At 43.9% G+C, this 14,144-nt stretch overlaps 1 protein-coding gene across 7 annotated transcripts in view; it reads right to left on the reverse strand.

Annotated features, from left to right (window-relative positions):
- Nucleotides 1-14,144, reverse strand: part of myt1lb (myelin transcription factor 1-like, b) — a 103,043-nt gene that overhangs the window by 19,897 nt on the left and 69,002 nt on the right. For all 7 annotated transcript variants that reach the window (XM_068717809.1, XM_068717807.1, XM_068717808.1 and 4 more), the window contains 4 exons: nt 11,216-12,370; nt 7,661-7,795; nt 3,042-3,132; nt 685-792 (listed from right to left, as the gene is read on the reverse strand). In XM_068717809.1, coding sequence (XP_068573910.1) covers nt 685-792; nt 3,042-3,132; nt 7,661-7,795; nt 11,216-12,370 — 1,489 coding nt within the window. The remainder of the gene's footprint in view (nt 1-684; nt 793-3,041; nt 3,133-7,660; nt 7,796-11,215; nt 12,371-14,144) is intronic.

Raw genomic sequence — 14,144 nt, forward strand, 5'->3', positions numbered from 1 at the left:
TGTTTTTCATGCCTAGTCAATACAAAACGGTCAAAATTGAATTTCCACATTCCTTTTATTACACTTGCATACTTCTGATGTGCTTTTATCATCTGATATGCATTTATGTCCTCTATCTAAGACCAGGAAGAAATGGAAATGTATGATCGTGTGCTGTTGATGTTCAGTTTGATAAAAAATATAAAATTTACAATTACTTATGACTTTTCATCATAGCGTTTTCATGACTATCAAAGCAGCTCTCATTGAGAAAAGCTCTGCCTTCGCTGTGATGAATGAGGCCAATTTTGTTCAAATCTAATAAAACGATCTGCCTTCAATAGTGAGCACGGAAATAACATGCAGTCTCTTGGAAGTATTCTCGCGGGACAGGAGAACATAAACATAAAACAAAAAGAGGGGAGACCTTAAGAATCTCAACGGCTTCAGAAAACGGAGAGAAAGAAACGGAGCAACACATTCCAACGTGACTGAAAACAGTTCTCTACGTGGTAACTATTGCATCACATTACAGCCAGTGCACCTGAACACAAAATACAGCACCTACTTTAACACCTTGCGAAAATAGACCACATTGAATATGCACTGGAAGCTGTAGCATGACATATCATATCCCATATTTTCCCATAACACAAAGTGTCATCATCATACGTGATGTACATGAGAGTGAAGAGTGAATACTACCTTAAGACTCGGTCAGAGGCCTGGTTGGACTTGGGGACGTCGCAGCCCTGGTGCTTCTCTTGGACTTTGGCCAGCTTCTCGGCTGCAGCGATGGGACATCCTGACAGACTGAAATGAGAAAACCACTATAGTTGCACACTGGAACTTACATCTCGGTGTCACACTGAACGCACATGCTGTAAAAGGCCTGGCTCGTTAAGAGAGTGCGCATCTATCGATCTCAAAGTCTTCCAGTTTAGTAATTTCTGATATAGTTCGGAAAGTATTTGCCTATTGATTGATCTGAAATCGTTCACTTTCATTTCATTACATTACAGTCATTGAGCAGACACTTTTATCCAAACCGAATTACAATTCAGATTCTATCACACCGTAGGCACAGCTACGGGAGCAATTTTGGGGTAAAGTGTCTTGCTCAAGGACACATTGACATGAGACGGAGCCGGAGATCGAACCGTCGATCCTCTCATTGAAGGATGGCCCTGCTCTCCACTTATCCACCGTCACCCTTCATCACTTTTATACGGGCTAACGCACTGCAAACAAATCTAAATATTTGCATTGGAAGAAACATGCTGCAGCCTCAGGGACGCTAAATTAAAAAAATATTAAAAAACACATTTAAAATATTTAAAACTTATGAAAAGCCCAAAACAAATACAACAACGGAAATGTGCTGCAGGGAGCCAAAATTAATGCATGAACATCAAACACGCTGCAAATGCAAAATGACAAAAAAAAACAAAACAAAAAAAAACTGCAACAGCAAAGCACCTCATATCCAGTCAACACAACAGAAGTTCTCCAGGCCTCTAGGGGAGCATTTTGGCCTTAGTCTTTTACAACAGCATGTTAATCTGTTATTGTAAAAGAAAAAGTACAAAAAAATATGTACCTTTTTATGTCGTCTCCCTACTCCACTTTCCAACGTCATATGAAGAAACTGACTGGATATGCAGTGTTTGCATTTGTTTTGGTGGTGTGTGTTTGTGACTTTGCATTGTTTCTGTAATAACAGCGTGTTTGCTGTTAATGCGGTCATTCTGCAGCACCTTCTTATTTTCATTTTACAGCGGGTTTTGCGTTGTTGTACTAGTTTTGGGTGTTTTTGAATTGGCGTTGTCTCTGAAGTTGCAGCACGTCTCTCCCAATGGCAATGTTTAGGGCTGTTGCAGCGAGTATGCCCTCGCCGGCCACCGTACTTTTAACACTTAAAAATAATGATACAATTGGCAACAGCTTGCATGTTTCTGGTTGAACGGCTTGAAGTAATTATCTGAATAGATATTCCCATATGGACAAATGCACATAAAAAAAGTGCATTTGTTTCTTTCAAACACACACACACACACACACACACACACACACACACACACACACACACACACACACACACACACACACTCACAAACACTTGAGATCTAGACCTACAGTATGTTACAATAACATTTTCTCGCTGTAAGACGTCTTCCTGACAACGAACTGACCAAATGTGACAAAAGTTCATGTAGTTATCCTTAACCCCGATCATTCTCCATCCAGCCTGTCAACTGCAGTGTGTCGGGTCGCGGTGAAAAAAATCATCTTTGACAATGGCCTGAAGCCAGTGTAGAGCTGTGCTCATGAACACCTGTCACCAGACGTGCGTGACTGTGTGCAGGTGCGAGAGCGTGCATCGGGTTGGGAAGTGTGCGGTGGCATATGGAGGTTTATATCGGCTCTTCCTCGTGAAGGTGAAAGTTTACCGCGCGTGTCCATGTGCGTGTCTATTTTGCGGCCGTCGCCGAGCGCGGCACGGAGGCATGCTGGTCCTCAGGTCTGCACTTCTCCTGTCACCCCAGCTGAGCGGCAGAGAGGTGCTAATGGCTGCTGCTGTGCCCCGACTCCCTGAGCATCTGCTGCGGGGTGACACTCCTCTCTCACTGTCACCTCGCCCCGTCTGACAGCGCCGGCACCGGTGCCCCCTGCTATTTCGCTTTCTCCCTCCAAAACCTGCACCTGATGGATGCCGTTTTTTTTATTTTTTCAGCCGAGAGCTGATAAATGATTTATGCTGCGGAGGGTGTGAATTGCTGCATTCTAATCAGTCTCGGTTACACCGTGGGGATTGTTAAGCAGCTGAACTACTTTAATTATTCCCTTCCACCCGACATAAGAAGCAAGACTTGTCCACACACCAAAAGTAATGTGTTGCAGAGACAAAAAAGAATGGTTTTGACAATAACTAAACAGAAAAATGATGGGGGGGGGGGGGGAACTGAGGATAAAAAAAATTATATTCCCAAAAAAAAGTCCCACGGTGAAAAAAAGGAGGGTGCAACATGGACAGTGCCATATATGGGCAGGCTGTCACTTACCTTCGGTGGGAGTTTCTGTTGCTATTGACATGGCCGCGTCCCGTGCAGCCAGGCGTAGGACACTTAAGAACATTCTCATACATAGCCACGACTTCACGCAGACAGGAGACAGGAGTGAAAGACAGGGAAGGTTAGGAGCCCCTTACAATCACGCACGAGCTCTATTAGTGTGTGAGGAGCTTGGCATTATAAACATCATTAAGAAATGAGCCTGTGTGAACCCAAATGACCCCTCCTTCATTTTAATGAACACTAGTTTGAGAGGGCAGGCGAGGTTTCCCACCATATTGCTTCCACTTATCTGGCCTTTCAAATTAGTATTCATGGAATAGGGACAGTCATGAATAAAAAGATGTCATTTGAGTTTAACAGGACAGAGCCGGCACGAGACGGAAATGGAGGGACATTTTGGGCATGCAGAGAGCAGAGCGGCCAACGGTTAGCAATCATGCAAAACAGCAGCCTTGAAATCAATGGAGGACGCATCGAATACAGCTCCTTGATAAACTGAGCTTTGTTATCAGCCGTACGTTGTTAGGGTAGATAGCGCGGTCTTCAATACCATTTACCATTAAAACAGTCCATAACTGTCTCAGATCCCCTCGGCAACCAGCCAATTAGATTAATGATCTATGGATGTCCGAGAGGAGCCGTCGGAGCACCGCGGGCGCCGGGAAGGGGTCGTCTCCAAATCAGCGGCGCGCACGGGGCCAAACCCCATCGGCACCGGCTTCATCATTATCACCCCCTTAAACTTTAACCCCTCATCATCCTCCTTCTCTCACATACTAATTGCCGTTCGGTGCAGGTAATTGGACAAAAGCCTGCCACCTCGACTTGCCACAAGCCAATACATTATGCATATCCCAGCTTTGCCCTGGCCTCTGCAAAGACACACACACATAGAGAGGCGAGAAATGAAAACAGTGGGCCTGGTTCAGTGGGCCTGGTTCAGTGGGCCTGGTTCAGTGGGCCTGGTTTAGTGGGCCTGGTTCAGTGGGCCTGGTTCAGTGGGCCTGGTTCAGTGGGCCTGGTTCAGTGGACGCGGACCGAACTGTCGGGATGCTGAGAAAAGAATAATACGAGGGAGCAGTGTGGCTCCAAGTGCCTCGCATGTTACAAAGGTAATTCGCTTTAAAGACAAAAACAAGGACTCCCATGTGAGACGATTAATATTTTAGCATTGCACAGAAAAGAGCCACAATGAGCAAACAGGAATGGGAATTAATGAATCTGAGATATAATTTAATCGTCAGTTTTCACATTTCCCAAGGAACAGTCTGGTTGCACTGTGTGATTTGCCAATTAAATGAAGCCACTGCATTAATAATACATTGTTCATTCAGTACAGCAAACGTGTTAATAGGGGAGAGAGACTTGCCCAGTGATGCTGATAGGCTTTCAACCCACAGGTGGTCATTTGAATAGGCCCCCAATAAAACGTGTCTTTTTTGACAAATTGCATTGTTAAACATGTGTTTGATGTTGGTTATCTATTATTATTATTATTACAAGTATCATTATTAGTATTATTATATAAAAAGAACATCTAAAAGTGTGATTTAATCCATTTAAATTTAAATTGGATACTGTACAAATTGAATTGTTAATAGCAATCTGCTTATCTTTTTTCTCTCTGAGAAGAGTTCACACCTACTAGTGGCGTAACGGACCGAAGTTGATCCGTGATCCGTACGGATCCCACCCGTGAACCGTGGATTATTTACAATTTAACCATCATTGTGTGAAATTAGAGGTTTACTGACGGTCGTTATCGGCCGATAATCAGTAAAATATGCAATCAGGAGATCAGCATTAATGCTTTCTAGTCGCTGATCTCTGATGATGCTACATTGTCAACAACAAATCTGTGCAGCGATCAGCAGGAGGAAAGCTAGTAGCGTTAGCAGCACCGGAGCTAACCACTAACGTACCGAGGTTCCTTTGAGTTACATTATCATCATATACATTAAAGTGTCTATTCCGTGAAAAATAAGTACTGGGCGAAGGTTAATTATAACGTTATCATGATGTGTTCAATGTAATCTAGTAAAATGTAGTTTGTGGTGAGAAACTTGAACAAATCCAGTTATTTGAAGGAGATGTGTTCACAACATAAATAGATACTAGAGATGAATAATGACCTGTTTAACTTCCTAACACTAGCTCTAAGCAGCTTGTAATACATCATTAAAACTACTAATTGTTTTTATTAATAAAAATACAATCATTTATTTTCTTGTAATTTCAATTGGGTGTGTTTTTATGCAAATAACCACTATAGATGACTTCAACAAAGTACAAGGATAATATTTGGAATTTTTGATGGTTTACTCTGACTTCAGAACAGTGGAAAGGATTGTTCCAGACGGCTCATCGACTATCAGCAATAGGTATCAAACATAAATGTGATCGGGAATCTTTCAAAGTTGTATTTGCGCCCTTTCTGTCCTGCTGAGCCGATCTGCGACTCAAAACCAGGAGACCATCTAAACCGCATCCTTACCTTCCACCGCACCAAATTCAAATGTAATACTTTCAAGTATACTTTTTTTAAAATCCACATAAACCACTCTTCACATCGGCATAAATTAGATCGACCAATTTTGATTTAAAAAAGAAAATCCCTCACTTTTAAAGCTGGTTTGCCAGTTATTCCTATTATTTCCTTCTTCCAAAATAGTGGTTAGGAACACCAGGGGCACTGCCAGGAGGTGAGCTTTCATTAAAACTAAATTATGATTGGTGTGTTAGCTGCATGCCAAATTGCAACATTGGCTAGTTATACTTGCTATATATCTGTTTGTTTATGTTAGAGCTCCTGAAATTTGGCAAAACAACCAATCAAATACTACATTTTGATCAGGAATTATGTACATACTTTGAAGGACTGCCTGGGACATCTGCTTGTTTCAATCATTGTTATCTGTTGTGCACCATTTTGTCTGCACCCCTACCAAATGTCATGGCTGTAGGAGTTCTGTGTCTGAAGGTATTGAAACCTACAAAATATGTTTTTTAGGGGGTGAAAATGACAACATTCCCCCCTCAAAATCCAGCCAAAATATATTACAGAACAAACAGCATATACATACAGTTAGAACAAAATCTAAAACCTCCATTTGATTTGACAAAGAATGACCCCACAGGCAGCTGCATGTGTGAAACAAAGAGTCTGTAAGAGACTATTGACCACTTATTGACAGGAACCTGGTGACTGGCAGGTAATGCAGTGACCTAAGGAAAACTCAAGCCACCAAAAGCAGGTCACCAACAGCGACATTGCGTCTGTGTTTCACTCTCAAGTGTCCTTTTGAAGGAGGAGGAGGACTGAAAATGACGCTGCAAAGATCCAGAGGAGAACTCTGTGTGATACAAAGTGTCCTGTGCAGTATTGGTGGTATCATTTCCCCCCAAAAGTCAGCCCCATCAACACAACTGAGGCACTGGAGGAAGAACAGAGACATCGTATTCCAAAATCTCCAGTGACAATCAATTCAAGCCCATTCCAAATTCCATTTTGGGGCTCTCGATCCCAGTCAAGGTCAACCGCTCTGAGTCCGTTCTCATTTCTGGGGGAGAAGCACTCCTCAGGTTAGAACCACACTCGTCTGTGACACTGCTGGACTTTACAAGCCTGGCTTTAATAGCGACTAATTTCTTTGCCATTATTAAAACCCTCTTTTATTTTGATTGCGGTCTGGGTCCCGACCGATCATAACTTGATTTTCACGCTGCAGTCAATGAAACGTGTAAATGGGCTTTTATTGAGAAGTTTGCACAAGGTGAACGAGACTAAATAGCCGGGGTGAGATCTCAAAAGGGAAAAACTCACTATTCATTCAAAGGCTAATGTTTATTGCTACTTCACTTGATCCGTGGCTCGGAGATATGATACAGTCCGTCTATTTAACAGAACTTAATTAACCAAGGACTACAAATAAATGAATGGGGTTTATGGCATGGGTGGCTGTGGCAGGCTCGGTGTTATCAAGGTCTGAGAGCACTCTCAGGTTTAGGTTGGAGATATAAAATGTTCAGGCTCAATTAATGTTACAACTCTACACACATGAATGGAGTGTAAAAGCATGGCAACCTTTTCTCATCATTCAAACCATGCTGTGAGGAAGCATGCAACCCCGCACGTCCCCTACAATGATGAACCCAACAACAGTGGATGGGATTAACATACGCTCTCCATCACTGTCAGCCAATCTAGTGGAGGAGAAAGTCTCATGCAGTCAAGTAAGTCGCAGACTGACACTTCTTGACCATCCCATCAACTGCTGCGTCGCCGCTACTGGGGCGTCACCGAGGCCTCATCTCCCACCTCATCACCATGACACACTAGGCAGGCAATCCGCAAGCAAAACCACGGCCCCATGCAAAAGGTCACAAGAGAAGTGCAGCCCGTCTGACCCCTCACTGTAACCCCCCCCATCCCACCCCCCTCCCAGGCTGAAATATCAAACACAGTCGCACGACGGCAAGCACAGAGCAAACACAACGAGCCAGACACGCAGCAGGGATCGCGGGAAACATGCCGATTTCCTGCACATCAAAGAACGTGAAGGCCACCGGTTGGGTGAATGAGCCGGGCGTGTGGCCGGAGCGCTTACTTTCTGGTGGCACCCTGTCTTTGTGCGGACAGCCGGACAGGCTTCGGTGGTGGGGGTACAGGCCCGTGACGTGACCCGTGCCGTCGCAGCCCGGTGTCGGACACCTGCTCTCCTTCTTGTCCGCACGTGAGGCGTCTGTGGGCAGAGAGTCATATTGAGGGGATCAGACGTGACGAAATGCCGGAGTGATGCATCACAGTAGCACATGTGGAGGCTGGCTCTGTGGCAGCCACACAACATCAGAGCTTTAAGAGGCAAAGAAACAGCTCTCCCCGATGTCAAGTTAGTCACAAGGGAGTTACAGGCATAGGTGAATGAAGACACACACCGGCACGACACAAATATGCGAAATACTCGCCTGCGAATATTTAGCTAAACTATTCATATGACTAGCAGTGCAAATTCATGACAGTTTTTTCAATAAAAGGTGTGAATAGATTCTCGCAGGCAGAGGACGAACTACCAGCCCATTATCTGTCTGTCTGAGCTAAATTGTTAGCCTAAGCTACTGTAAGCTATTTATTTTTCAGTTTCCTATATCTGACTGAATTTAAGTTCTATCTGTTAATCAGCTACTCAGTGTTTATGTCTAGGGCTTTTATTGTGAAAGGTAAGAACTGAAGGAGCTAATCTGGTCTGCGCTGCCTTTGTGTGATTGAAAGGAGTTATAAAGGGTGTCGTCTTGGGTCGGACTACAGATCCTCCGTGCACTATAGTGTACGCTTTAAATGTCTCCGTCTCACTAAACGTGATCAGCTGATGTCTTTATTCGCGGTGTGCGAAAAAACTCAAAAAAACTCAAAACTCAAAAAAATAATAATAATAAAAAAAAAATATATATATATATATATATATATATATATATAAAACAGCACTTTACATACTATAGATTAAGAAAGCGTGACTCCACACCCTTAACTATTGCAACCAAAAACATTTGAATATTAAGTGGATTTTATTTCTTATTCATAAGGAATTATTTATTGCTTATAAGCTTATTTGAAGTGATGGAGTGAAGACAAAGACAATAATTGGCTCGCTGACAGATCTTTTGATCATGACATTTGTTTACTGTGATGAAAATGTGGAAGATTTGTCAGTTATTACAATTCGTGTGTTAGTGACCTTCACCAAAAAGCGTTTCATCTTTCAGTTTAGATTCAATTAAGGATGTGTCATATTTGTCTTTATTAAAACCACTCATGACTTCACACCAAATGTTGTTGAGCTGACTGTGGAAATGAGGGTACAAAAAGCATGCGCACACACACACACACACACACACACACACACACACACACACACACACACACACACACACACACACACACACAGACAGACAGACACACAGGATTAGATCGTCTTTCTCTTCCCAAAACCTTGATCTCCTATTTCTTCGAAACACAGATCAGATATAGTTACCACCAAAAAGCAGCAGAGCCAACCGGTGCCAACTGGCGTCGTTTCTGCAAACGTAACCGTCCTCCTTTGCAACACTTTGTCTGTCAAACAAGGTCAAGGGTCCTTCTTACATTCAACATGCAGTGGCTTGTGTTGAAAGCATGTTCACATTACCATTTGAAATGAAGATTAGGTAATATCTTTTCACAGCGGAGTTACAGGAATATAATGTTGTGTAATCGTGTAATCCATTTGGAGCCATTTGAGTGACATGAACCATTATCTAGAGCAAGTATTAGCAAAGCGGACGGGGGAGCGGTTATTATCTCATGCACATAGAAAGACAGACCACTGATTCAAGTTTCATAGGCGCGTGTAGCTCCACCCTCACCGACAAACCAAAACAAACTAGAGGTTGTGGGGGGAGAGCAAAGAGGAGAATAATCAAGTGAAAGAGGTAGGAGGGTTGAGGAGGTGTGGAGCACACCTACTCATACATTAACAAGTGAGTCACCAAATGAAATCCCATGTCTCATTCATCAGGAAAAAAAGTACCTCATTACCCTCCGTGGCTGTCATCTATCTATGTCACGTTATGGGGCATATGAGTTTGGTCCAATGCTGCTGTGTCATGTCTGGTGCAATAAAGGCAGGGTCATTTGGTGTTGATAAAGAACTTGGTCTGCATGTAAGCATGTGGCATCTTCATAACGGTTTCTTTTGGGGGCAGATTATTACATCGGCTGTCAGTGTTTGAACAGTGTGTCAGAAATAAATTCTCCCATTTCCTCGTGTGCAAACACACGCGTGCACTTCGCGCGACGCCCGCGTGTTCTGCCTGCATCGCAGAGCGTGGAAGCAGCCGAGTGGAAGGCGTATTAGAAAGCAGGGGATATTGATTGTGGCTGGGGACGGTCTGCACTTTGCATAGCAAATGGCCTCCATTACCATAACATCTCTGGATAATTAATGTGCAGTCAGTTGGCCTGCCGTTCGTTATCGGTCATTTTGATACTGTTCAATTTTCATCTCAGCCTCATGCTTCTGGCAGGGCTCTTCTCTGAATCCCCCCTTCGTTCCTGGTTCCCCCTCCCTCTCCATACTCTGTTTTATGAATCACACAGGAACTCTGGTCAACGAGTGTCTGCTTCTATCTCTCCCGGGGAAAGATGTTATCGTGACGCAACTGTCTTCTGCGTCCTCTTATTATTCCAACATTAGCCAGACACAGGGGCCATGGATGGGCTTTCCAAATTAACATTTGTGTGACATTTAAGTCGCAATATATACCTGCTGTGAGTTGTGTGGCATTTACGGTGTAATATAACCCTGCTGTGAATTAGCATGCTCTTATTTGTTGGTCTCATCTGATATCTTCCTTATGGGGGGAAATAATTTAACCTGACTAAGTCTGAATATGGTTGCAGTCTAGGATATGATGAAAGGAATAATTAGGAGTTAAACTAAGGAGCTTGAAATCAGACTATTGTAAATGCCACTGCAATGTCTGTAACTCTACGTATACAAGCATCCAGCACACTGTAACAGTTACCACAGAAGGAAAACTGCAGTCTTGTGCTTTATGATTAGCCTTATGTATCTGTCTTTGATATCTGTAAGTATCAATCTGAACGGTAGGTCGTAAGTGCCACAAACAAGTGCAAAAAGCTCCCCTGATCCCTACAGAATGAATCCAGGAGGCCTTCGTTTTGTAGCTTCCTCTCCCGAGTGCTTGCGCAGGTTTAAAAATAGGCAGCTTTACCCCAAGCTGCATCGCAGGGATGAGATTTGCGGTCCTAACAGGCCGTGCAGATTGCCATTACTTATGCCTGACAAGCCTACCCTCTGATGTTTCCATGCTGGCCTATTTTAACAACATAAGCTGCTGCTGCCGCTCCCGCTGCTACCGAGATGCGAATTTCCAAATTGGCTGAAAAAAGCTTGTCCTGGGGTTATAGTGGGGTTCCCAGAATGCATGTGGGCTGTCTAGTCTCCAGCACAGGATTGATAGAATACGGAGCCAAACAGAAGCAGACAAACATTTTTACCTGAGCTTGTTAAATGAGGTAAGCATGTCTACTTCTGTGTAGTTATGGTTGCTAATGGAGGCTCGGTCTGCATCTGAGCGTGTCAGCATTTGACAGAACCACTCACCTTTATGGTAGAAAGGCTTCTTCATACCATCAGGAAGCCGGGCTTTACGCTCAACGCCGTAGCCATGTCGCGGCCCATGGTCTTCGTGGTTATACCTCACCCCGTCTCTCCTGGCAGCCTCGGCCGCCATTTTATCCCGCATTGCCTTGGCGCGTTCTGACTCTAGTGCAATGGCTTTCTCCAACAGGGACAGGTTACCCTTCGTCATGTCAAAGACTTCTTCTGATCGGTCCGACGTCACGGAGGCCGTGTCCTCATCGAAGTCCCGGAGGTTGGTGTGATAGCGGTTGTCCTGTGCGCAACTGGAGAAGGCCTTTGAGCGCGGGCTCAGCTGCTCCTCCAGCTTCATGAGATTGTCCATGTCGGAATAGTTCCTGTCGAGAGTTCGCGTGTCGTCTTGGCTGTGGTGGAAATCCCCGTAGCTGTGGTGCTGGGGCTGTTGATTGGGATCCCCGCATGAAAAATGATTTTGCTGGGACGGTCCATTTCGGTCGGTGGACTTTGTTTCGCTCAGTTTCCGAGCCAAGTCGAAGCATTGGTTTCGTAGACACTCCAGACTGCTCAAACAAACTTCCTCGTCGCTGTTTTCGATTTGTCCGTTACTGTTGATCTTAACTTGTCCATTACCACCGTGTGCGTTTCCCCCGTTGTGACCACAGTCGTTCTCGGCTGTGCCGTCCCCAAACTCCTGTCCGTCTAAATTGTCAGACAATACTGCGCCGTGACCTTGTGCCAGAAGTTTAAGGGAGTCCACCGTCTCCCGAACCACATCACTGTCAATGTCCAAACTCAGATCACCCCTCTGTGTTTCTGTCCCCTCTTCTTCTTCCTCCTCTTCCTCCTCATCTTCCTCTTCCTCCTCCTCCTCCTCGTCCTCCTCGTCCTCTTCCTCCTCCTCCTCCTCTTCGTCATCTTCCTCTTCCTCAGCACTGTTAGAGGAGTTGCTGTTCATCTCCGATTCCGTCATGGCTCGGTTGGCGGCGTCTTCTGCGATCTTGCCCAGGTTGAGGAGGGACTTGGCCACTAGTTCATCGTAGTTCTCGTACTCTTCGTTGTTGTTGTTGTCCTTCTCCCCCGCCGGGCCGGATTTGGCACCGCTGCCGCCACCTCCACCGTTGCCCCCGCCCCCCTCGCTTCTGCTCTTCTGATCGTCCTCTGTTGGAAAGAAAGAACAAACGTCTTGTAATTTAATTTCCGTCATTCTATTTTACTGGTAAATCAGATTTCTGGGCTTGGTCCATCTAAATTGGATAAGGAACTCTTTGCTTCCCCTAATAATTTACTTTGAGAGTCTTAACAGCAGCTTGTGTTCTGAATTGTGAATCAGCACAGGAAGTTAAATATAGCGGTTGGGGAAAGTTGCAGAGAAAGATGCTCTGGTAAATGGTAATCTATAAAAACGGGTTATGTCTTTTAGTCTTACTTTTGCACTTATTTCCTGGATATCTATAGAAAAAAACATTCACAGATCTATTGATAAATAATATTGAGGCAGTGATCATTACAGATGGACAGACAGACAGAGCTTATTTGCTTTATAGTTATATTACTGAAGAAGTCTGTAAATAGTTTCAAATGAGATAACCCTTTATTCACAGCAGTGTGAATCAAAACACTGTCAGAAGATCTTTAAATTAGAATAAGTGTTTTTTTACAGGAGAGTCTAATATCCGAGAGATAATATTGTGTTCCATCAGCAACAGGATGAACCCCAGTCAGTAGCTTTTCATCGTTTGCGAGTAAAGTTCCTTTTTTTCATTCAATCATCAGTATCTTTAGAATTCCTTTCACTGCCTAATTGATTCTGACAGGCTGCAAAAGGTTACTGAACCTCTTCTGTCAGTAATTTCAAGCACTCGCTCCTGGAGCACTTCCAATCTCTCCTTTCACATTTCTGCTCTGAGCCGCCAAGAGCACATCGCTCACATTGGCGTCACATTTGCCACTTACATTCCAGCAGAGACAGAGCCCCCCCCCCCCCCACACACACACACACACACACAATAATAATAAAAACAGTGTTATTTCTTCGTGATGAAATATGAATTATCACCTGGCTCACATGCAAATATATGAACTTGACTGTATCAATCAGAACAAAGTATGTCAACAAAAACATCCGAATATTATCCAACTATATACTTTGTACAATGACTAAACAAACACTAGCACTGACTTTCCCTCACTCAAATACTGCGCACACACACACACACACACACACACACACACACACACACACACACACACACACACACACACACACACACACACCAATCTAATCTAATGAGAGTAACACAATATTGGTGCTTGGGGGGTGAGGGCTTTAGAGCGGGAAGGGAGAACAGTCACGAATGACCAGGCACATATTTTGACAGTGGACGGCTACTTACATCAACCTCCTGCACCAGGGGTTTCATTTTTGACGGTATGAAACATGGCACGGGAAAGCAATTTGAAGAGCAATCAAGGTACACAAAAGAGATATGGAAGCGAAACAGATTAAGGAGGGAACAGAGAGACCGCCCTGGCCTGAATTGGCTTTGGATTAGCTACGGAGATGTGAATGTCACTGAGAAACACAGAGAAGCTCCGGAGTGTCACCTCTATTACATTTAGGAGATTGGAATCTACCCGGCGACCATCCAGTACCGTTGTCTTGGGGCCAATGGGGAACATGGTAATGATGCATACAGAAAGATTTTTCTACTATTCTCAGGGAATATGCTGCAGATTATAGGGGTGGGGACAAATAATCGATTCATGTATGAATCAAGATTCTTATCTCCTAATACTTTGAATCGACATTGCTACTGATGGACACCAATCCTACACAGTCAACGCCTTCTTAATTATAGTATATATATTGGAATTGTAAAAAAGCAGACATTCGATGATGAAAACTTGTTTAACCGAAAACACAAGTTTTGCG

Source organism: Cebidichthys violaceus, unplaced genomic scaffold, assembly GCF_023349555.1.
Source record: "Cebidichthys violaceus isolate CVI_PGR_0920_01 unplaced genomic scaffold, fCebVio1.0.p SCAF_22, whole genome shotgun sequence".
In the NCBI taxonomy this organism is placed as follows: Eukaryota; Metazoa; Chordata; class Actinopteri; order Perciformes; family Stichaeidae; genus Cebidichthys; species Cebidichthys violaceus.